The sequence below is a fragment of the Sesamum indicum genome, linkage group LG5 (assembly GCF_026168435.1).
Source record: "Sesamum indicum cultivar Baizhima isolate 11 linkage group LG5, ASM2616843v1, whole genome shotgun sequence".
Lineage (NCBI taxonomy): Eukaryota > Viridiplantae > Streptophyta > Magnoliopsida > Lamiales > Pedaliaceae > Sesamum > Sesamum indicum.
The window spans coordinates 1,801,416-1,826,068 of NC_142661.1; the positions used below are offsets into that span (position 1 = coordinate 1,801,416).

Consider the following 24,653-nt stretch of genomic DNA (forward strand, 5'->3'; position numbering starts at 1 on the left):
AACAGTACTTAGCATCCGGCGATCACAAGAAACTTCTGACTCATATGCGATTGCAAGGAGCTCGAGATTTCTTGAAGTCCTCTGCATTTCAGGTGGCTGTAGAGATCAAGTCATCAGACTATTTGATGCAAGGGTTTGATCGTTGCATCTCTCAAATCAAGAAACTGAAGGGGTTCGCAGTTGGGTTCGATACGAACTGGATCGACCCTACCTTAGATGGTAATCTCGCAGCATTTCCTGAAGAACCCCCCTTGAAGCATGAAGATGAGTTCGCAGCTCTATTAGATGAGATCGAGAAGATGGATGCAGAAGATGAATAGGATAGTATATTTTAACTTTGTAGTTTTATTACTTTTGTGTAGATCGCTTTGTTACCAGAATCTGTAAAATACTTCTCAAATCAATGAACTTTTACTTCACATGAAATTCCCTTGCATATCTGTACTTCGAAAACTTCCATTGAACAAGCAGAATAAGAAACATTCCCTTGAATATAATTCATCCCAAAATAGGAGAAAATAATTGATTAGGTGCCTTTCTCAGGTAGATCTACCATTACCTGATGTCGCCTCAGGTCACAATTCTTTTGGAGAGATAGGATCGTGTCTTTTTCATATTGCGTATTATCATAGTCTTTTTCACACATCGAATTTACAAAGTTTATACCTTTTTCAGGTCAGTCTTTTTTAGGCTCCAGGTTGCATTCTTGGATCGCATTTTTATCATGGTCTTTTTTAGACACATGATTCCACCTTTCTCAGGTCGCGTATTGTTGGTCTTTTTCAGACTTAGGGTTGCATCTTTTGCAGATCGCATATTTAGTGGTCTTTTTCAAATGCCAGATTTCGCCTTTTTCAGGTCGCGGTCTTTCTCAGATATTAGGTTGCACCTTTTCAGGTCGCATTTTGATGGTCTTTTTTAGACATATGGTTTCACCTTTCCCAAGTCGTGTTTTGATGGTCTTTTTCAGACACTTGGTTTCACCTTTCCCAAGTCGCGTTTGTCGGGTCTTTTTCAGACACCGGGTCGCACCTTTTGCAGCTCGTATAATATTTTATCGCAATGTAAGTCACCCCAAAAGCAGTATTTATTTCATGCAAACATTCACATAGAAGCAAACGCTCTAAAATATTGCAGTTGGATACATAATCCAATAATTTATAATGTAAGTAAAGTAATATCCTTGCAAAAACTAATATCTTTAATGAAAATAATAGAGATATAGGCGTACCTACTTTTCTGAATAGTTGCCTTCTTTATCGAAAGCGTCGTTCTCCATTTATTCTATCAAGCTCCAATTTCTCCCTACTCGATGACCTGGCTCGCGATCTACTTGGAGATCCTCGATCTCTACTTCTTCCTTTGAACACGATCTCACTGAGGTGCCCCTGCCGAATTAATCTTTCAATCTCATCCTTCAGCTGGTAATAATCCTCCGTGTTGTGCCCTCTATCTCTATGGAACATGCAGTATTCCTTGGAATGATGTTTTAGTTCTACTAAGCCATTGTAGCAAATCGCCATCTTCAACCATCATCATCGCTTGTTCTCTGGAGGTGATCAACGGCGTGTACTTGTGGTACTTTGGTTGGATAGGTCTCTCTTCATCTCGCCTTTGCCTATCTCGACCTCGACCTCGACCTCGACCTCCTTCCCATTTTTTGTCCTTGATCGCATTCATCTCCTCCTCATTGATATACTTACGAGCTAAATGCATCAATTGTTCTAGATCTTCAGGAGGATCTCTTGCTAACTCCGACACGAACGGTCCTCTCATCAATCCATGTATTAATATGCTCGTCATCATAACAATCTGCAAATCCTATACCTCTAAGGTCTTGTTATTAAATCTATCAATAAAATTTTTAAAGGATTCATCGCTTCCTCGCCGGATTGTGAACAAGTGGGTCGCTGATTTTGTCAATTTCCTTTTGCTGGCGAAGTAAGATGCGAACTTCCGTACCAGTTGCCCATATGATCCGATGGTTCCACTCGGAAAGTTGGTAAATCATTCTTGTACTTTTCCTGTCAAAGTAGTCACAAACAACTTTGCATTAATAGAATCCGTTTGCCCGTACAAATTCATTACCAATTCAAATGCAGAGATGTGCTCCCGTGGGTCATTCGATCCGTCGTATTTGGGTAGGTCGGGTAATCGAAAGTTTGAACCAACAACTTTGGTCGGAATTTTGTTGGTGAAAGGTGAGTTCATATTCTGCTTCACCAGGTCGCCTCGCTTCTTCAAGTCATCTATCTGTTGCTTTAGCTTTTCTATCTGCTTCCCCACGCTTTCCACTTCAGCTCTGGAGATCGTTGGTCCCCTCGTCCTGATGTTACTAGATGCTGCGACTGACCTCTCTCTTACTCGGCTAATTCCTGGCATCTGCTGTCTGTTCCACCTCATACGACCAGCTCCACGTGATTATCTGCAATCGTTTTCCTCTGTTCTTCAATTAACCTTCTCCTTGATGGTTCCCCGACAATCGATGAAACCATTTTGCTTTCCTGCTCCATCATAACATTCCTGCTCGCTATCTCGATCATCTATTACTTCTCTTTGTTGGTTAGATGTAACCTTCTCTCTGGCTTGTGCATTGATGATCCTGACATGGCGAATTCTCCCTCAAACCAAATCAAAAGGACTTTACTCAAGATTTCCTACAAACGACGCCAACTGATCCGGGTCGAAATTCACGTGACCTCCTTGGTCGGGCGAGCAGGTCCTCCAAGTAGTTCGAGATCGCCACCTCTCCCAGACTAGTGATTGGACCCTAAGAAAAGAAGCAGATCGTTAGGCTTGCTGGGGTAGCCCCCAGCTAAGACTCTCTGATACTTAAGTCAGTATTTGATTATGAGGTCGTGAAAGTAGGTGGCTTAGCGAATTGGAGAACTGAAGCGACCCGAAAGTAAAAAATGGTGAAGTCAACGTACCATTAATGCATTGACTGGGGGTATTTATAGAGAGAAGCTGGGGGGGTCTGGTTGGTCCAGTGCGCATCTTCCACATGCCTCGGGTTCTCGGATCGTGTCGCAACCCGACCCGATAAAAAAGACGTGGATCCTGCTGGTAAACTTGTAATTTTTTGTCCTCTCGAGGGCAAAATTATCCTTTTCTGCTAAAATAGGGTTTACCCATATCATGTAAGTTTTTTAACAGTTTATTTTAATTTGTATAAAAGTATAATTGCGGTTCAAAAGAAATTATAGATAAACAATATTTTTTTCTATAAAAATATGCTTAATCTAAACAATATTTATTTTTAACAAAATAAGAATAATCACGTGATACCACTAATTTTTTAATTCATAATTTTAGACATAATTGTTTAAATATTATCAAAAAAAATTATATAATTACAATCAGCACTGACAGCAAAAGATGGTAACATTTCTAGAAAGTATATGTGTAATTTTACAAAATGCGGGGGTAGTTTGTGTAAATGGTGTTGATGATTCTGGTGAGTAAATTTTAATTATCCAAAAAACAGGGTTGATTTGTATAAATAGACCATATGTCGGGTTGTAAATGTAATTATCTCTTTAATTATTATTGCATTTAATAATTTTTTAAATTTGACATAATTATAAATACTCTTTTGTTGTTTGAAAAATACCCCTGATTGAAATAGTCGTCCAACAACCAGTCCAATCCGTCAATCTCCAATTTAGATTTCTATCCATTTTTGTGATAAACTTATCAAAATATCCTTGTGGACTATGAATTATAATTTATTGTTTTAAAAAAATAATTCAAATTTTTATATGGACTAAGTGTACAATCTTCAAAATTTTCCATCCCACTTCATCCTGTATTCTACAATTTTTTAATTTTAAAAAGAACACAATAAGGTTAAAGTTGACAATTTCAAGCCTCCATCTAAAGATTATATAATTTTATCAAAATATTAATAATTTTTTATATAATAATAACGTATTAGTAATTAGACTAAAACTCAAAAAAATTCTTCATAGTTTTTTCAATAATCGAATTAAATTATAGCTTAAAATTAAAGTCACTTTCTATACATATAAAAATATTATATTAAAATGAGATAGAAGATCTTTCACTGATGACGTCATCTCATACACAAACACTAAGCAAAATGTGATACATTGGAATTTGCAATTTCTGATAAGATATGCATTTGTAAGATCCCAATCATGTAAAAATAAATATATATATATATAATATAAAAATAGACATAAGTTTCCCAAATTGGAAAACTTTTGTGTCATAGGAAGCTGTGAAGGGTATGGGGTGAGTTCAAGTTTCCAAGTAAAGCACATAGAGGGATCTGGCTCCCTAATAATGCTGCAACCATCTCAAAATGTGGGACAAATTCTATTTCTTTTTTCTTTTTTCTTTTTTATTTTTAGGATAAATTACATTTTTTATTTCATAAGTGGATTTATTTTCAATTTTGGTCCCACATTCAGGTCAATTCGTACATTGAGACCCATATGTGGTTTTTTTTTTTCAATTTGAGGACCATTAAGGGATTTCCGTCTAATTGATAATGGCAACTGCTCTCTCCGTTAGTTAATATAATCAAAATAAGGGTAAATTACATTTTTGGTACCATAAGTGGACCTGTTTTTAATTTTGGTCCCATACGTAAATGTGTGAATTGGTCTGAGTGTAGGACCAAAATTGAAAATAGGTCCACTTATGGGACCAAAATTAGAAACAGGTCCACTTATGGGACAAAAAATATAATTTACCCTTATTTTGATTGTATTGACCAACGGAGAGAGCAGCTGCCGTTATCAATTGGACAGAAATCCCTCAATGGTCCTCTTGAAAAAAAAAACACATATGGGACTCAATGTGCGAATTGACCTGAGTGTGGGACCAAAATTGAAAACAGGTCCACTTATGGGACCAAAAATGTAATTTACCCATACTTTATCAGGACAAAACTAAAATAAAAGTACATTACTAGTTTATATAAATAAATGGATAGTTACATCGTCCTCCTTTAAAGTTTGAAGTTATTACACGTAGATCTCTTAAAATTTGAAAGATTACATTTGGTATTCCTGACATTTATTTTTGTTCAACAAATAGATTAGTCTGTTAGTAAATCCACTGACATCAGCCAAAAAAAAAATGAATGAAAATCTATATTTATACTTGATTAACTTGTTACTGACTTATTGTAGGTCATATTAACCTTTTGTGACCCCCTTGTACATCTTCATATGCTAATGCATGCTTTACAAGGGTATTTAATTAGAAAATATTAATTTAACTTGTAACAAGTCAATCAAGGGGTAAATATGAATTTTCATTCAGTTTCTTTGCTGATATTCACAAATTTTACTAATGGATGATTCTATTTGTTGCATAGAGACGAATGTTAAAAGTATTAAATGTGACTTTTCAAATCATAGAAAGTTTATATTTAATTGTACCAAACTTTAAGGAATAATGGTGTAATTATCCCTATAATAAAACATAAATAAGATGTTCTCCGAATAAGCACCACATATATACATACTTAAATGTTCGCTTTGTATTTTATCCCACCAACTTTGCAACTTGTCGTTAAAATTGTAAGTCGCAGATTTCCTCCTGAAATTTAGTTTTCTTTTCACTTTTGTAAGTCCTTCCAATTTTCACTTCAGGTAAACTTACAACTTTTACTACAACTAATTTCTACCATAAAAGTAAAAATTATTGCAAACACTACCGAAAAAGCATGACAAGAAAAATTGCTAATTCCACTCCAACAAGGATAGGATTTTTGTTTGCAAACTATGTTACATCTTTTATCCCATTCAACATACACACATTATGCATATAAAATATTTTTCTAAATAAACTATCATGGGAAATAGTTTTTGTGTGCGTGTGTGTGGTAATTACTGATGGTGGAATATTATACGAGTTGTGTATTTTATAATACCATGAAGAGAGAGAGGGAGAAGATTCGATATTATGATAGTCGCGAAAGATCATAACTGATGTCCTCGAACTTGGATAAGTAGGGCCCTATAAAGTAAATGATAATGTCGGATATTATATTGTGGATTGAAATGTGATTGTCGGTATGTATTATCTCTTACACTGTTATGATTGTAGGACGAATATTTATTGTTTGGTGTCATCGCATAAAACTTATTACACATATTGAAAGAAGAAGAAGAAGAGGGTTTGCAAGAGAAAATCGTTAATCCCACGCCAAGAACTCGAATCTTTTCCTACAACACAGTTTGCTACAGAAAAGGATACATCAACAGGAAGTTAATAATGTCGCAACATCCGTCGCCAAATGTTAGTGTGGCTCACTAAAGCAACATGGGCAGACATGCCCCATACACACGACCCATCCATTTTCAAACACTCTGCAAATGTTAGTTTATTACAAGATTGGAAGTATTAATATGATTTCAATACATTTCTCCCTTGTAATAGGCTACCAATATACAGATATTTTTCATGTAATTCAGACTGCTTTTGGGCTAAGAATGTCTCTTTGTGGATAAGATAACATGAGAGGTTTTGGAACATTCATGTCCCACGTGCATTAGGATTGTAACTATTCATGAAAAAGATAAAGAAAGAATTGTGAGTGTTGTCGAGCATCTGAGGTTTTGGTTTCTTTGAAAACTTTGTTTGAGTTCAGCGTTGTTTTGTTGGTAAATAGCATTTGGATTGAAGGATTCGGTCGAGTGTACAATCAGATCGACTTGGTTTTTTATTAATCCCTTCATTATTCGGTTACAACGAAGGGAAACTAAGGGTAGTGTCTCAAAAGTTTGGGAAAATTGCAATTATCAAAGTCATAAGAATAGATTATAGGACGAAAAAATCTCTAATTTTTAAAATTACAGGACTAAATTATGAAAATTAATTCGTCTAGGATCAAAATCGTCATTCCATCTAACTTACAGGACGGAAATTGTAATTTTCCCTTCAAAGTTCCGTAAGAGAAGATTATGTTTGAATTTGTACAGTAATTTCATTTTTATAGCAAACCTTAGAGATACTGTACTATAAATTTGGTAAAAAACAAAAAAAAATCAACAATCTAATTCATTTAAAGACAAACATAATGTTACAATCCCAAACCAAAAATCTTGACGGGTCAAGTCTGCAAATCTTTTAGGGTTGTGACCTGCAAACACCAACATGGGTCGAGCTTGCAGGAGGTGTCCCTTGCGGTAACTTTCTGATGGTCAAATCAAGAATGTGATATAAAACGATAGTTGAGAATGAACATTGGGATTTAAAACATCTGGTGTAGCTTTTAGACTTAGTATTCAAATGAATGGGCAACGATACAGTCGTAATGTGGCATGCATGTTTATCTGTCTCCACATATTTTGTCATCAATGATCTCAAATTTAAAATCGTCTGGTCTGACCTAATAAAAAATGCACATACCGTTGGCCTATTTAGGCATTTTTCTTATGCTTGAGGGTAATTCAAAATTATGCTAGTTTACCCGTATTAGGTTGAGACGTACATTTAATCCCACTAAATATTTAGATAAAATTCAAATTGACATCATTAGTGCGGAACATCTAACCTATATTACTAGAGAATAATGTCAGGTGATAGATTTGACATGTCAAAACTTCGTTCGACATCGTTTTATTATATACTTTTTTAAGAAATACTTCAAGTATATCGTACATTACGTCAATGTATCACTCAGTTAAAAAGTACCACAAATTAAAACCTCATTTGCCATGGTGAAAAATTCGTACACTTTGATATCATAGTATTTAAATAAAATTTAATTTCGAGATTTGGGTAAGAAATAAATAGATCAAATTCATCTACAAATAACGAAAAACTACTCACATAATTTTTGTACACATGTAATTTGAAGTAAACAATCTATCCCGACCCGAGAATTTCAACAAAATCACCACTACTCTATTGAAAAATTCTCATTTATATCAGATTTGATCGAAACTGAACCAATTATATAGCACGTGTACAAACTAATGTGGCAAGTGCTAATGTGAAAATTGGTGAAATCATAGACTAAATTTTCCATTCTATACTACCAAAATCAATACACTTGCCATATAATTAGTGTATAATTCAGGAAAAGTGATCTATCACATGACAAATGTCACTGTACTTGTCATTTGATTGGTGTATAATTCAATCAAAGTGACTAATTATATAACAAGTATTTGATGAGAAGAAGGGAAAACCCCTCCCGGCAAGATCAATAAATAAGAAGCTTCGGCTTAGGGCGACCAAACCAAGCTCGATTCGCTCCAAATTCTCATAGTACCTTCCTTGGGAAAAGTGACCCGTGTCTTTAGGTCGCTCCAAGCTCTACCGGAATCGAGCATACCTTGGGGCACGCGCTACAAAATGAAGATCCGGCATCCTAATTCTGCACCTTACAGGCCACAACAAATGAATGGGGCAGTTGAGGCAAAAAAGAAAAAGATCAAAAACAAGAATATTCTTTTAGAAATAGCAATTACATACGGGGACTGACATGAAATGCTCCCATTCGCTCTCCATGCTTATCGTACGTCAGTAAGAACTTCAATCGGGGCAACCCCATACTCAATAGTGTATGGAATGGAGGCGGTCTTCCACTTGATTTGTAATTAATTTAATTCGATCAAACCTGATTTGCGTAAAAAAAATATTCCCAGCCTACTATACATGGAAAATTTAAATATGTGGTTTAACCATTGTTCACAATAAAACCAAACATCTGTCGCACACTTGGACTGCTACAATGTGCTTGGTTTTAGCTGCGGTTGAGGCTTAGATCCACTCTACACTAACCAAACCAACCCCTCCCCAACCCCACTGTCTTTTCTTTCTAGCTTTCGTCTGCAGCATCATGACACTATTCTACATACCTAATGGGACACACACACATATATATGGTTTCAACTGTGCAGCGGCTATTCATACACTACAGAGACAGAGAGAGAGAGAGAGAGAGAGAGACAGGAACAGAACCTGAACATGTGATTCGTTTTCTTGATCTCATAAGTGAAGAAACTTCTGTCCGCTCCGTGTCACTGTCTGTTTAAGTCTATATATATATATCAACTACGTTTGATGACTTTGTCTGAATTTTGTTGCAGAAAAAGCTACAATTCCCTGTTTCTCTGTAGCCTCTTATGGGCGTTTCTGGGCTTCTGTCATTCTTCTGCTTTTGCGTTTTCTTGATTTGTGAAATTGCAGTGGCTACAGAAACTGCTGCTAACTCGACGCACAGTCCGGTGGCGCCGCCGCCTCCAGCGGCGGCGTTTGACGGAGCAATAGCCAACGCGTTCAAGCCCAGTATAGTAATCGTTGTGGGGATTCTTACAACCATTTTCTCGATTACGTTTCTGTTGCTTCTGTATGTGAAGCATTGCAAGAGAGAGATATACGAGAGCAGCAATTCCAGGGGGCGGCCGCTGTCCAGGGGGAACTCGGGAATCAACAGGAAAGTCATCGAATCGCTGCCGATGTTTCGGTTTTCGTCTCTAATGGGCCAGAAAGACGGCCTGGAATGCGCGGTCTGCCTGAACAGATTCGAGCCCGAAGAGGTTCTCAGGCTGCTGCCGAAATGCAAGCACGCGTTCCACGTCGAGTGTGTGGATACCTGGCTCGACGCCCACTCCACGTGCCCGCTCTGCCGGTGCCGGCTTCACCCGGAAGACATCCTCCTCGTCGATCAGTTTACGCCGCGGAGCAGCGATCACAGGAAGGGAAGGGAACACGAGAACACGAGAATCTCAGGCCGCCATTCTTCTGCCGGGGAAAGAGGAAGTTCCCTGGGAATTATCGTGGAAAATCCGGGAAGCGATGATTCCAGGGGCAGGATTTCATTGGATAGCTGGAGATCCAGGAGGAAAACAGGGAACCCCGCATCGGAAAACAAGGGGAGATCGTCGGGAAGCTGGAAATCATCCAGAAAAGACGGGCCCGTGTCGGATAGCTCGACAGCATCCAGAAAAGACGGGCAGCTGCCTGTGCAAGGAGACGGGCACCGCTTGGAACACCGGATCATAATATCCGGGGCCGGGGAAGCAGAGGAGGAAGAGGGAAGGCGGTGGAGCGACGTTCAGGCGTCGGAAATTCTGTACCTGAGATCAGAAATGATACTGGGAGGGGAGGAGGGGAGCGGCAGGGGAGAAATTAATGAGAGAAGTGTGTCGGAAATAACCGGGGTGAGTAGGTACAGGAACAATAATGGAAGGAAGGAGGGGAGAGAGAGACAGGAAGAAGCAGTTGTAAAAAGGTGGTCGGATTGGATTTCACAGTCCCAACACCAGGAGCAGAAGACAGCTGTGAACTCTGCCATTTCTGCTGCCGCTGCCTCTTCCTCATCCGCTGTTGTTTAATTAGTGTAGATCATGATTCTTGATTTCTGCTATGGTGATAGAGGTTGAATGAAAAATTCTTACTCAAAACATATTTGATCAAATCAAATTAATTGAATGTGTGGTCACTTTCTTGAAATCGTACGTCAATCACGCATTTTATACTTATGACTAAATTAAATTTAAATTAGAATATAGAGACGGTGGTTATAGATTCTATCAATTTTTTGCAAGAGATTATTCTTAAGCTTTAGCCATAGTTGTAGAATTACTCCACTATTGTCTCGTACTATATTTTCTTGATATTCGAAAGGAGGAGAGACATAAGTGCAACTGTCATCTTAAGACCATATCATTAGAATTTCTTTACAACAACCGATTGAATGATAACTACCCTTCAAACAAACAGTGAGTCTGTCACAAACCCGACCTCTTCTCATAGTGCTGTCATAAGCAAATTCATACTTAAATGGATATGATTTTCGGAGATAACATACGAAATTTCAACAGTCGTTTCTTAGGAAGTTCCAGGATTTGAAGTCCAAGAATGATTTGATCAGCAACTTTAGTGTATAAAAATCCAAACACAAGTCCCTTGAACATAATAAGATGCGATGTTCTGAAACTCCGAGTCTCACAACTCACTAAAAATAACCCGTAACAATGAATCCAACCTGCACTACTGAGAGAGGGGAAGAAAATGAAAAGAAAAGCACACTTTTATTGGCTAGTCAAATAATGAAAGGACTGGTTTACATTCCTGTACACACAATCTTGCTACATAAACCTAAAACTTCCCTAAATCCCATTGCCGGAAACAAATGAAGCACAAACCGAAAAAATGCAAGCTCGCAACAAACCTCAGAGACCAAAAAGAATGTCAAGTCGCAAAAAGGGAAAACCGGAGCAAATTCCTATGCATTCAAACTTCTCTATGTATCAAGACTAGGCAGTTTTATCCAGAATCTGTTCATCAGGTATAGAAAGAAGCATCCTGGGAGCAGAAGCAGTTAAAAATGCACTGATGCTGTCCCCACACACACTTGGGAAATCGTTTCTTTGCTGTATAAAAAATGCATCCATGCATGACATGAAGAGAAAAGTCGTACAGGTTTCCAGGTGTTCTTTGTCTCGTCGGAAGACTTGCATTGGGACGCTTAGATGGATGAGATGCCTTGCAAGTGATCAGAATAGTTGAAGCGACATTTTAAGCTTGTTCTGTTTCCATTTCGGCAATTTGTAGAAAACATCCTTGGTCATGCCGAATTTCACCTTGAATTCTTCTGAGGACAAATATGTCTGGAGAAGGATGTGCGTAATATCAGATGAACATTAACTGAAGCATGACCATTAAGGTAAATAATGCTTGTCTTATACATACCTCTCGTTTCGTCACATCAATATCTGAAACTGGATCAGTCGACGTTGTTTTAAGACGATCATACGGGTGTACTTGGAGCCCTTCATCATCATCGGCTTCATTCTCCTTCACATCTTCTTGGATGGGTTCAGGCTTGGGCTTCAGTTCTTCTACTGAGTTTTGCCTAGATAGAGGAGGCGCAGATTTTGGTTTCTGTACCTCGGGGCTCACTTTAACACAATGGAGTGAAGTTCAATATGCATTCCCGAAAAAGTAGATGACATGAAAAAACACAAGAGCTATACCTTTAGGAGAACGGGGAATAATGAATTGCCGAGCGGGAGCCGATTGCTCAAATGTTGACGTTAGAGCTGCTATAGCTGCGGACTTTGAAGGCAGTTTTCCTGAATCCGGTGTCACTGATTTTGGATAAACCTTTCTCACCATTGGAGGGGGAGTTGACAAATTCCTTGCATTGGGATTCTCAAAATTAGCCGCAAGAGCATTGAATGCTGGAGATCTGCCTCTTACACGAACTCTGTCAGGGCTAAAAGACATACTTCTAGACCGCTGCGATTTTTCTGGTGCAGCAGACCTTCCAGTATATGAGACAGGTGTTCTCCGTTTGGGTTTCTATCATGCAAAAACATATAAGAAACGGAATAAAAAATATAAAACTAGTTTACCAGAATCATGTATCTTTTTAGTTCTGTCTTAATCATAAAATAAAATGAGCATCAACTTGGGATTCACATTCTCATCTCATATCAAGTGCTGAATTTATCAAAATGCAACTGCATCAACAGAACTATCTATAAAAATCTAATCCTTGCTAAAGTCTAAAATACTAAAACAAAATGAAATGGACTACAAATACATAGTCTATCTATTATTTAGTCTCAAGAAAACCCTGATTGTCTTCTGTTCATGACTAAGTTTGCGACATAGATCGCCCAAATAGTTCAGTCAAGAATCATTATCGAAGAAGATTATAAAATCATAACAGAAGAAATAAATCTATCAATGATAAATTAACATAACAGAGAAAATTGAAGGGGCGTGAAGGAAAAGAAACTCACATCCAACACAGGGGTGCGCCCATGTTTAAGAATCGTCAATTTTCTTTGGAAAGAGTTACCGTGCATCTGCAACAATAGAAATAAGTAAGAATAATATGAAGCTCTGAATTCGAAGAAGGATGTCAGACGTATAGTGATAGCACTCACTGCAGATTTTGTGGAGTCCCAAGAGAAAAAACGAGTGAAGTAAGATGGTTCATTCCCCTCCATGATAATATATATTGGAGTGTGGGGGGATAATTTCTCGTGAAGAAAATCACGCTCCAGAAATTTCTGCTTGGAAGCAATAAAATATACGGAGACGTGTCAAAATAACTTATGGAACATCTTAACATAACAAACTGCAAGATCCAAAATTTATATGACGTGTCCACGTCTAACTGAAGAAGATTAACAAGCTTATTAAGTTGTTTTGATCAAGCTAAAAATTGATTTATAACACACCTGATCGACCCCTACATTCCCAAACCAAGCACATCACAAAGAAGTTTAATTATCATCCATATAACGGATTCAACCCAGAAATCACAATCTGGCAGATATGGAAGTAAATGCTTTTCACAGTTTAGCATATAATATTAAATTACTCCTTTATTGATAGGTTTTGTAGATTTTCCAAGCACATCATAAACATTAGCAACATTTGATTTCGTAGCATAAGTTCATCACAGGTCCAAGTATCTCAGAAAAAAGTAGCTACAGATACTATCACGCACAAAAGAGCATAAAACCTTCACAGCACAAGTCAGTTTATAGGACAACCAAAGTTTTGAGGATCAGAACTTTGACTTTTCTAAATGCCACAGCGCATTGTTAGATTTGAAGCATATTGACAGTTTCAATGCTAAGCACAATGTCAAACAATCTTCAGAAGACACGAGCATAGTTCACTTGAAGTGGCTTGGGTCCACAACTAAAACATGAAATCAAGTTAAAGTGTACCTCTCCGATATTTAAAGTATTCATCTTATTCTTAGATTCCACCTGTTGCCCAACCCAAACATAAATGTCCGATTGGCAGTCAAGAACATATATATCTTCAGTCATTAGATCATCCTGGTTGAAATTGTATATCTCGGTCACCTGCAATACAGATTATGATTCAATGTCATACCATCCACGGAAAAAATAAATATATTAGTTAATAAGATGATAAGATCAGAAATAGCATCGAGGCGAATGGCAAAATGTTGGTGTCTGCATGAGAACATTGATGTCGGAGGGTACATTCTCCATGTTATACTCAATGCAGAAGCAAGGACTTTTTTCCCAAATACTGAACTAGTAGATAAGGATGGTAAAAGTGCGTAGTTGCAATGCTGAAAGTGCCAATAAGATTGCATTACTGTTTTCTCCCTAGATAATAAGGAGATATGAAATATACAAACCTTGAGATCTCCTGAGAACCAGTGCAAGTTCAGCCATGATTGGAATAACAAACAAATGAATGACACAAGTTAGTTGATTTTAGGAACGAACAGAAACAATAGCGAAAATATAAAATTGGTAACAAAAGATGCCATACCCTTCGTTAAGGTGCATGAGAACAGATGGGGATCGCTCTCAGCTACTCTTGCAATTCTCTGGCTTGGGTACTCAGATTTTCCACCTAACAACTCCCAAAACTGCTCAGACTCTGCACCTTCTTTTTGCAGTTTAGACTGCATGTTTGGCTGTAAAGGAAAAGAAGTCTGACAAGTAAAGGACACGTAACATAGACAAAACAAAATTTCTCCAGCAACTCCAACCACTCAATTGGTGTTGACTTCAGATATTTGCCTTAATGAGAAAACAAGCAGTAAAAAAGATCGCATCAGGTGCTCATCAACAAAACATAGCATGCAACTAACTGAAAAATCTATATGCTCAACTCAGTATGGTGAGAGAAACATCCATAGACCAGGGTAGTCAGACCTTTATAAGATCAAGCTGCCTCTCAACAACCTCCTGGGCTTCAGATGATGTAAGATTTCCAGACCAGGTAAAGACAGAGGAACCACTGTGTAGTATGTAACAGTAAGAGGAATTCAATGATGACGCGACCTGAATCAATAAAATAACAAAATTTATATATCCAAGCTACATAAATAGAACATTTTGAGCAGGGAAAGGAATTTGACCAATAATTAACTGGATATTATTTGATGAAAATAGATGTCCATATGACAACAGCTGTAACCTGCTATCAGAATGTATCTTCGATGCTCTGAATGTCATATATAATGGCTTAAGGGAACTTGGTAATAGATAAAAAGCTGTCCCTTGTTGCCAACATCACAATAATCAAAGTGGTTTCCAGAACAACAGCTCTAACATTCATCCTCTACAGGCTAATACATAGAGGTGTTCATTCTGTAAAACCGGAATACCAAACTGAATTAGTCAGTTAAGTTTTGGTTTCGGTTTGCTATTTTCTTTTTATATTTTGATCCGGTATTCAGTAAACCGAACTTTTCATTAAATTATAAAAAAAGTTAAAAATTAAATATTAAGTATTAAATATTAAATATATTAATTACACTTTTTATTTACTCTTTTTAATTTTTAATAAGTGAAATAATACAAATAGCATAAAAATAGTGTCAATATATAAAATAAAATTAAAAATAGTATCTCGGTACCAACACAAAATTGAAACAGAACCGAACACCGAATTTTCAAGAAAATAAAACCCGAACACTGAACAGAATTCTTGGTTCGGTTTCGGCATGTGCTGAATTTTCAAGTTCCGTGCGGTAACGGTTTGATCAATTTATCAAATTGTGAATACGCCTACTAATACATAACAAAATCATTTCCTCCTGTCACCGATGTTGCACACTTTTTATTTAGGAAATCTTGATGCCAGGGGTATAATAAGATCTAGTTTGCGTAAAGGCTATGAAGAAATGTACTCATCTTGCAAACTACAAAATGTTGTATGAGAAGCAATGATAAACATGTGATTTTGCTGAACTAAGATTCAAAATGAGGTAGAGAACTTTTTGTTGCAACAGAGAACATTTTGGGAACATTATTGTTCAGATAAACAGAGTTGGTCTATTTGGTATTTCCGCAATGTAAAAGTCCTAAAGCAATTTATCAGAGACAACCTCAAACAGAAAAGAAATTAAACGATCAGATAATAAAGATTAATAGGTGAAATAGAGACCAGAAACATGCTAGATGCTTTCCAAAAACTTGAAGTTTACAAGAGAACAGAGACATGCCCGATACGGTAAAAACACATTTCCAGCTGCTAATCATATAGGACTTAACAAAAAGGAAACGGACAGAGGACTTACTGGTTCAACTTGAATTGCTTGCATATTATCGGGCCCACTTCCTTGAACTCGGAATAATGCAAGTCCATCCTCTGAATATGTATCATCTGGAAGTTCCTTTTCGGTTATGTACTTTTTGTAGCCTTTACTAAGACCGCCCTGTCGACATGCAGATAAAATAATTTTACTCCATAGCCAATCATTGAAATAATAGATATGGATAAATAAGAACAGGAAGAATTTCTAAGTAGGTTGACATTGTCATCTCTCAAACCTTGAAGACAATGAAGCTCTGGAAAATGGCAAAGAACTGGATTGGTTCACTTCCTTCATGGATGCGAGCCTAGCAATGCAGAGAAATTAAACTATCAATACATCCATCAATTTAGAAGTTTGCATTGACAAGTAGAATCATAATAAAAGTGATCAAGGAGAGTGATGTGCCTGAGCAGGTAAGAACTTCAGAGACTCAACCATCTTGCTTGCCTGTGAAGTGGCCGATACCCTATCTTCCTATAGAGCATGATTAACATGATCAATAATTCCATCAACAAATCAGTACTAACCCCTAAAACAAAGATGACATGGCTTGAAAAAGTTGTTACAAACTAAAAGTTTAATATCGTCATTTTATACAGTATCTTCTTATTCCAGAAGTTTACCTTTTTGATGCGCGAGATATAATTGTTGAGATATTAATGTTTCGATGAGGTGGTTGTTTAACATGGTATCAAATATGTCAAATCTCGGTGCCACCCATTTATAAAAAGAGGAAAGGTCTCACGTGTAAGATTTGCAAGTGAGTGAAGGGAGACGACTTAAACTTTTGGACGATGTGGTCGTTTAACAATAATGCTTTAGTTGGAACTATCAAGAAAAACTTGTTTAATGTGCCTCTTATGATGAATTTCATCCTAAAAGCTAATGGATGATGATTACTAGAACGAGTAAGCGTTCTCCTGATGTGTATCCATGAAAGTTTCTGTATGTTGGTTGAAAAACATAGAACCATTTGCCCAAGCTCCTAGTTTCTAGTAAATATTCATCAAGTGGCCCTAGTAATTATATTGGATTACCCCCTTGTTTAGTGGTCTCTCATAGTCGGAAGGATAAGAGGGTAAAATGTCGGTTGTTATGCAATTCCTAGAGCATATTTTTGTTTCCTTCATATATCTTCCCTGGGTGAATGTTAAACCTTGCAAATGAAAGTATCCAAGTAGTCTAATGTTCAAATTTTCATTTCCAGCTAACGAAGCTATCTGGTTATGTCTAGATTTTGCCCTCTATCGAGGTCAGATGATCCAACAGATCTTATACAATATTTCACCATTAATTGTCTAAAACTTTTATCATTGGAATTGCCATGTGCAGAAACATACTCAACGAGGGTGGAAATTTGTGCATAAGGTAAATTGCTAGAAATGATATATATTTTGCAAAGCAAAAGGCAGAAGAAGATTGGGAATATATGAAGGCTTCACCTCAACACTTTGCTTCCCAAACCATGTCCCTATTAGAGTTTCATCTTTTTCTTCTCCAGGATAAGAATACTGAAAGATATAGCAATCTCCACTGTAAAACTTTGACTGATCTGAAGCTAGAAGAAGAGTCTTCTGTTGACCATCCACACGCCATACCTGGGCATTGTGAGCAGGAAGGTGAAAAATCAGTAGAAGCAGTGAAACAAGTGATGAAATAATATTACCTGAGAGAGATAATAATTAAGAGAAGAAAATGCACAGAGAAAGACTTCGCTTGCCTAAGTAATAGAAGTGTATTTATTTGAAAAGTGTTTCATAGACCCAAGTAGTATTTGACAGGTTTGCGGAGACTACAGCAAATACGATAGACATGAATCTCAAAGACAACTAATTCCTCTTGCATGTTTCTTAAGCTTTTGAGAAAGCAATGTGACCAAATTATACCTTTATTTTTGTCCAATTACATTTCACTTTACAACAGCTTTCCTGAAGGTTTCTTTTCAACTCCAAAGACCAATTCACATTTTTCTGAATTCCTGAGCACTATATCTTCTAATAAACCTGCAATTTGCAAATAATAACCCAGTTCTTTGCTTCTTTTTGCAACTCAGCCAAGTAAAGGGCGTTGTTTCTGGGTGGAAACTGAACAATAAGATTGTACATGCATATATAAAGGTTGGCCACTGGTTGCTAAAGGCTCAAATTGGCAGGTCCCTTTTTTGTTAAGGTTGAACACCACTAGATTACTTTCTCTATTTTTGTTTGAATAAAAAAGTTGAGCAGCATCTCCTTCTAAAGAATATAATTCTAGAATTTGCTTCTTGTGATAATAGTTGTTTCATGAGATCATTAAAGTAAACGAAAAATAGGAAGCCAATTCTCTGACATACCATACATAGAACAACATCCTGTTTACACATCACCTGTAAATCTCCAGTGCAGTCTATATACAATTGATGTTCTTCCTTAGGAGATTCTGCTTTGAGAAGACCCTTCACATTAACCCCTTGACGCTTTAGAAGTGCTAGAGAGCATCAAATGTAAACCAACAATAAGAAATTGACAAATAATGAAGGTGAGTATTCTGGTTAATTATGGCGATGAGGAGGAACCCAGGGCACACGGAAATGTTACATGAATGAATCTACATTTGGAAGTAGCATAAATCTGCCATATCTATCACTGACCTGCAACTTTCCCTCTACCATCCTCAGTAACAGCCACATTGGTTAATTGAGGCCAGGAGTCAAACTTTGAGCGAAATATCACCGTCTCAAACCCCTCAATCACACGGATTACATAAGAGTTGGATCTATCAGAGCTACGCAGTAGTTCCTGTTAATGAAAACATTTGCAAATTTAATTGATAAGACTAGTACCCAAAACTCCACATGAAAAGCCTTGAGTAACTAAAGTAGCTACACTTACATCAACAGCGCTGGTTGCAGCTTTTCTTTGATTAAGAGAACTACTTCTCCCCATCCAAACAAAGACTTCCTTCCCACAGTCGAGAATGTAGCATTTATGCGTATCTAATAACTGCCTTGTCAAAGAATCAACCTCAACAGGTACTGCCTCTCCCTTCTCAACACTAGGAACATTAGAAACAATTGTCAGAACCAACATGTCAAAGTTCTATGGTCTTTTTAACATAGACCAGTTACTTTCAAAGATAAAATGTTTTCAGCAAATGTCCATTTAGTTAATTGGTGAGACAGGGAAGAGGATCAGAATTCGGAAATGCAAATCCATTGACATCATATCTATAGTATCAATCCAAGGAAGAGAAGCAGAAGTATACTTTTGTACTCCTATGCAACATATATGCAGAAAACCAGGTATTTTTAGAGAAAAAAGAGGAACAAACAAGCATCAGCATGTTTGGTGGAAAGTCGGTTCAATTTTATTTCCACTGCAAATAAATTGGTTACAAACTCCTCATATTCAATTTAGGTCTTTCAATCCTCAAAGCATCAAGAACTTTTCTAACTGAACAATAAACCACGACAAATTAATCCACCCTATGAAAACAAGATGCATATGAGAAACGACTTGAGGAAGCAGTGCTAGTGGAGAAATTGAATACCAGTAGAGCTTAGAAGGACCAACATCATCGCTCTTTGGTTCATCAATGGTTGTTTTCCTTGGAAGTGGAGCAAAGCCACCAAAGAAACCCCAAAACTCTCCGGTCTCAGCATCAGCCATTAATTTTCCATCTTCTGCAGTCAAAAGAAAAGGCAACAATGTATCATCCACCACACAGTATCAACATCGAAAACATTCAATTTGTGGCACAGTTACCAATAGCTGCTATTTCACATTTTCCATCATGGTAAGTATCTTTAATGTACTGCACAACTTCCAGAGCTTTAGCCCTCTCTTGAATGGATGAGTTGGAACCATTAAACTGAAAAATCTTGGACTTTGTATCGAGAATAAAGATGTCATCATGATTCAGAGAGGATCGAGCAAAAGGCACCTGTCAGCGAAGAACATAGTAAATGTGAACACTGGTACTATGAAGATGCACCACCAGAAGCCTGTGAGAGAAATCTTACCTCTTTCACATGAACAACATGCTTTCCTTTACATACGTACAAACGAGTCTGGTGTTCTTCTGTCTCGGCATGCTTGAAGCCCGAGGCAACTCCACCTTCTTGAGGTATTATACATGGCTTAAAATAGGACAGGAACTTCTCTGTTTCATGGCCTTGTACTTCACGGTATTGAACAGCACGCCCACCCAAGGCTGCATCTAATTCAACAGTTTTGATGGCTGCAGTGCCGGCTTCATCCTGTATACGATAATGTTTATAGAATCAGGAAACAACTGCAGAGAAATACATCCACTAAGATATAAACAATAGCCATAAAGACTTACCTGACTGGTATCTTTACCCAGCCAATAGTGAATATCATGACGCAGGGAACCATTTTTCGAAGCAGTGGTCTGAAGAAAGGAGAGTACTGGGTCACACTAGAGATAAATACCTCCAACATAATCATATTCATAGGAAATAATAAGATAAGACATAAGAAAAACTGAAATAGCATGGCATATAGCAAACATGAGTTATGCACTAATTATAGAAACACACATTTGAGCATCAACAAGGGACTATAGGCATGAAATGTTTGGAGCAAGATTTAATAATTTTCTTTTAGTAAATTGGTTCTGTGGCGTAATTGGTGCAGATGGTTGACAGTTTGATCTTTGTACACACAAACCACCATCAAAACCAGCCCATCATCTCTCTTATCCTGTCACTCTTTGACAGGTTCTTTTCATTTCCGGCCTCAGAATGTTTGAAAAGAATGTCCAATATTATGGTTGCAAAGTTTTTAAAAAAATGGAAAGCAGTAAATTAATGCAACAGAGAGTACAGCAAATGTAGATAACTACTGCCCTATAGTTGCAGAGCTCTCAAGAAACTTTAAATACATTTTCAAGGGTAATTAGAATTCTACTTGGCCGGAACAAATATTCAGCATTTAAATTAAGTAAAGAAATTAGCACCAATCCAACTGACTGGATGCAAAACTATGTGATTTGTACTTCAACAAATGATTATATAACTTATAATTACCAAGATCCACTAACCAATCATTACGGCTATCAACCGCGTGTCTGACCCTGCTTAGGCTTGCGCTCGATTTAATTCCATAGTAGCTTTTTCATCTAGGCTTAAAGTTTTTCTCGTTCTTTTGCTCAAAGTTCAGGCTTGGTCTGATTACGACCTTCAAGCCAAGCCCAAGCTAGCCCAACTTTTATTTTGTTCTATAGTTTTCAGTAAAATTAATAATACAGATTTTAATACCAAATAATAAGAAACAACTTCAAAACAATAAAATCAAATTCTATCTATTCTAAAGTGAAACATTGTTGAACTTCAAATCGACAGAGTCAAACCACCAATTAGTTCCACAATAAATTAAATAAAACATAATCGTTAGCAACTTGTGAGCATTTGAATTTCCCTACTTGTCTTCAAATTTTGGAATTACCAGGATTGATAAAAAATTCAAACATTTTACATATAGTTATTGTATACTTATTTTTATACGTTTCCTATATAACTCTATTACTTGGCCAAATCCAAGCCCAATCAAAGCCGAGTCTACACAGCATGTGCTCAGCTCGAATTTAAGTCCAAGTCATAACCTTTGGCTCAAGATTGGTTTGAGAAACTTCAAGAGGACTTGTGAACGAGCATTGACAGTCTTAGCAACTGTTAGCGTAGCACTCGTAGAACCAAACCAGAGCAACAATGACACATAATTGGAGGTATTAAGAATATTCTGAAGATAGCCACAGGGTCCACAAGAAGTTTTCATGCAAAATGCTAGAAGGATCAGAAAACAATATCATTAACAGTCGTACTCATCCTTCAAGTATGATGTTTATGATTTACTGGAAAGCCAAAACGACACATTACCAAAGGTCAAAATCTAGATGCAAGTCTATAAGAGGTATTTGGGGGGAGTGAGGGGTTGGCGTAAAATTAGAAAGCATAAATAACAACCATTCTAATGAGCAATAGTACATGCAGAACATGGAAATTAGAATAAAATATGTAAGATGCATTTGTGCTCCACCCAAAGTGGGGTTCCTGCTCTCCACTAAATAATCAGTAGAGACCAAGATGCTAGTTCTGGAGAATAAGAAATCAAAATTACCTTTAAAACCACATAGGAATCTCCAGTGAAAAATTTTCCATGTGAAGATTGTGCCACGGGGACAGGACGAAAATTTTCGATCCGCCATATCTCAATACCACTAGAGTAAGTCAAGGAGGCAAATATATATGAAGTCGTGATACTGATATGTCACTGCAATATGTCTTACTTATGCAACCTAAGCTTCTATCTTAAAAGGTTCTAATGTGAATCCTTTTGAAAACTATTTTGCAAACTGCATTGCGCAAGTGTGAATATAAATACTTCAATGCAACTTAATAAGACTTGCAAATAACAAGTTCCCATAAGGATACGCCTTCTGTCCTGCCCCCTGGAAAGCTGGATCCACATCTCTCATTGAAACAGCCATAGTGATTATCCAAATTTGACCTGAAACAAGACTATGGAAAATTATGTGGTATTGAGTAAGTAACACTAAAAGAAAAGACAAACTTGCTGAAAAAGTAAAAATACTATACAAGGTTTAGAATTGAAGCACATGAAAAGTATCATCTAGAAGCATGGCTTTACTTATTAAACAGTGCACTTACTGAACCAATTATTTAAAATGGACAGAAAAAAGCAAACAAACAGGGTTACAAATCCCAAGCAAGACGATCATAAGTTCTTTGCAGGGAATAACAACTATTGCACTCAGTAATTATGAGTTTCTCTTCATGACGAGCTCATGGCTAAAGTATCTTTCAGGAACAATCAGCGGGAATGCCACTCTTCGGACTTATGAAACAACCAGCAATACCCTTACCCCAACTCCAGTTCAATCAACTTTCCGGCCAATTAAAGCATTCCCTGTATCTGTTTCCAATATAACATAAACACATCTGAACAATAGTCTTTAGTTCCACTTAATCTGCAGGAACAATTGAATTGCCTCGTACACTTTCTCAACACTTCAAGCCTCTCCAGCACAGATTGGTTGTGGGAGCAGCTACATTCACATTCATTCTCCTTTGCTATCCAAATCTATCTAGGTTTGTGCTTCTCATTCAATTTATCATATTTCCAAGCCTCTGAACTGACTTCCATGCTTATCTTTGCACATTTGCAGATATACAACTCAAATGCATAACACGGTCCAAGTCCAACAATGCTAATATGAAACTTCAAACTTGACCTCTGGGCTGAATGGACCATCTAAATAGACAACTTCCTGTCCATTCCCATTCCTTGTAAGTTGCAACTGACATTTCGTCCGTTCCGTCAATTAGGTGCAATTCACCCAAATACTTAATTCCAGTCTGATGATTAAGACAATTAATGAATAAATCAAATATCTGGATTTCCAAAGAGAAGACACAGCAGAGCCATAAATCAGCTGCCATCAGAAACTTCTCTCCATGACTTTTTATCTAACTCACTAGTTCGCATCCCCATACGAGGGCCAAGCTCTTTTCTGCAATTTCTTGGGGCCGTTGATCTTGAAACTCTGACTCACTTATTGAAGTAAAGACAAAATCTTTTGCGTCAAATGCAAGATTTTACGAAACAAGACAACCATTCAGACATAACACACCTCAAATGTTACAGTTCCCAAAGCAGCACCACTATTTCAAATGAAAATGGCTGCTTCCCTGATCATCAGGACTCAAAATTTACCAATTAAAAGAAGCACCAGCCCACGCACACGCCCCATACTCAAACATCAAAGAATATAGTCAAAGGAAAACCCAAATCAGCAAAGAAAGTCGAGAAAAGAGAAACAGAAGATAAAGCAGAGGAGCTCTGTAGAGCTAATTAATCACCTTTACTATCTGACGACGGTAATATTCCTCAAGCCCCACTTGAAGTAAATCGAACAGATCCAAATCCAACGACTCAACTAAGCTTAATCAACAAAAAAACAACAGCCCAGATTTCCCGAAAAAGAAAACTGGGCTCTCAAGAATAGAGGAAAGAATTTCGATAGACGCAGATTTTTCTGATGTAAGAGAGAGAGAGAGAGAGAGAGAGAGAGAGAGAGAGAGAGAGGGAGAGGGAGAGGGAGAGGGAGACAGAAGAGAGAGAAAGAGAGAGAAATGGGGGTGGAGGGAATGATGATGAGTTGCCTGACAGGCGTGCCTATCACTAACAGCAGCTAAAAAAGAAGACTCCTTTCTCAACACAGTAATCACAAAATGAACTGTAAAGACCCATTAACCATTTCATTAATCAAAAACACAAAAAGCAATTATCAATCAAGAAAGATTAAAAAAATAAATAAAAATCAATCCCAGTTGGTGAAAACTACAGCGCCCCTTTCGCACACAAAATCAGAAGAAAATCCCGGATAACTCGAAAAACAACAAATGAAATGAAAGATTTAAATAAAAGGGGTGATGGGCAAGTAGAAGAAGAGCTGACTTCCGAATTGAAGGGATGAGAGAGGGACAGGAGAGAGAAAGAGAGAGCGGAAGAGTCGGTGACCGGCCATGATTCATGGATGGCCACAAAGGCGAAAAAGAGTCTTCTTATTTCTTATTCGGTAGCAA

At 37.3% G+C, this 24,653-nt stretch overlaps 1 protein-coding gene and 1 pseudogene across 3 annotated transcripts; one reads left to right on the forward strand and one right to left on the reverse strand.

Moving 5' to 3' along the window:
- Nucleotides 1-8,638: 8,638 nt before the first annotated feature.
- LOC105162830 (RING-H2 finger protein ATL43 pseudogene) lies at nt 8,639-10,443 on the forward strand (annotated as a pseudogene).
- A 562-nt stretch (nt 10,444-11,005) lies between these two features.
- LOC105162829 (villin-4) lies at nt 11,006-24,653 on the reverse strand. Of its 3 annotated transcripts, none has more exons than XM_011080972.3 (23): nt 23,928-24,653; nt 22,479-22,554; nt 22,165-22,264; nt 20,369-20,437; nt 20,046-20,282; nt 19,789-19,966; nt 19,574-19,706; nt 18,916-19,078; nt 18,675-18,822; nt 18,411-18,511; nt 17,488-17,643; nt 16,451-16,519; nt 16,281-16,349; nt 16,028-16,165; nt 14,658-14,786; nt 14,269-14,416; nt 14,132-14,142; nt 13,686-13,826; nt 12,891-13,016; nt 12,744-12,809; nt 11,970-12,297; nt 11,686-11,894; nt 11,006-11,603 (listed from the first exon to the last, which is right to left on the reverse strand). In XM_011080972.3, the coding sequence occupies exons 2-23, from the start codon at nt 22,532-22,534 to the stop codon at nt 11,490-11,492; spliced, it is 2,889 nt and encodes a 962-aa protein (XP_011079274.1). In that variant the 5' UTR covers nt 22,535-22,554; nt 23,928-24,653; the 3' UTR covers nt 11,006-11,489. The 3 variants fall into 3 exon arrangements, with proteins under 3 accessions (XP_011079274.1, XP_011079275.1, XP_088736321.1); XM_011080973.3 differs by having other exon boundaries at nt 22,479-22,565; XM_088880195.1 differs by lacking the exon at nt 23,928-24,653 and adding an exon at nt 23,699-23,824.

What these genes read in the sequence shown, in the direction of transcription:
- LOC105162829 (XM_011080972.3), bottom strand. Translation starts at nt 22,534, where the DNA reads ATGGCTGTTTCAATGAGAGATGTGGATCCAGCTTTCCAGGGGGCAGGA. An exon ending in ACTGCACTGGAGATTTACAG is followed by an intron (nt 17,644 to 18,410) that starts GTGATGTGTAAA and finishes CACAATGCCCAG; the next exon opens with GTATGGCGTGTGGATGGTCA. An exon ending in TTGATGTGACGAAACGAGAG is followed by an intron (nt 11,604 to 11,685) that starts GTATGTATAAGA and finishes ATCCTTCTCCAG; the next exon opens with ACATATTTGTCCTCAGAAGA.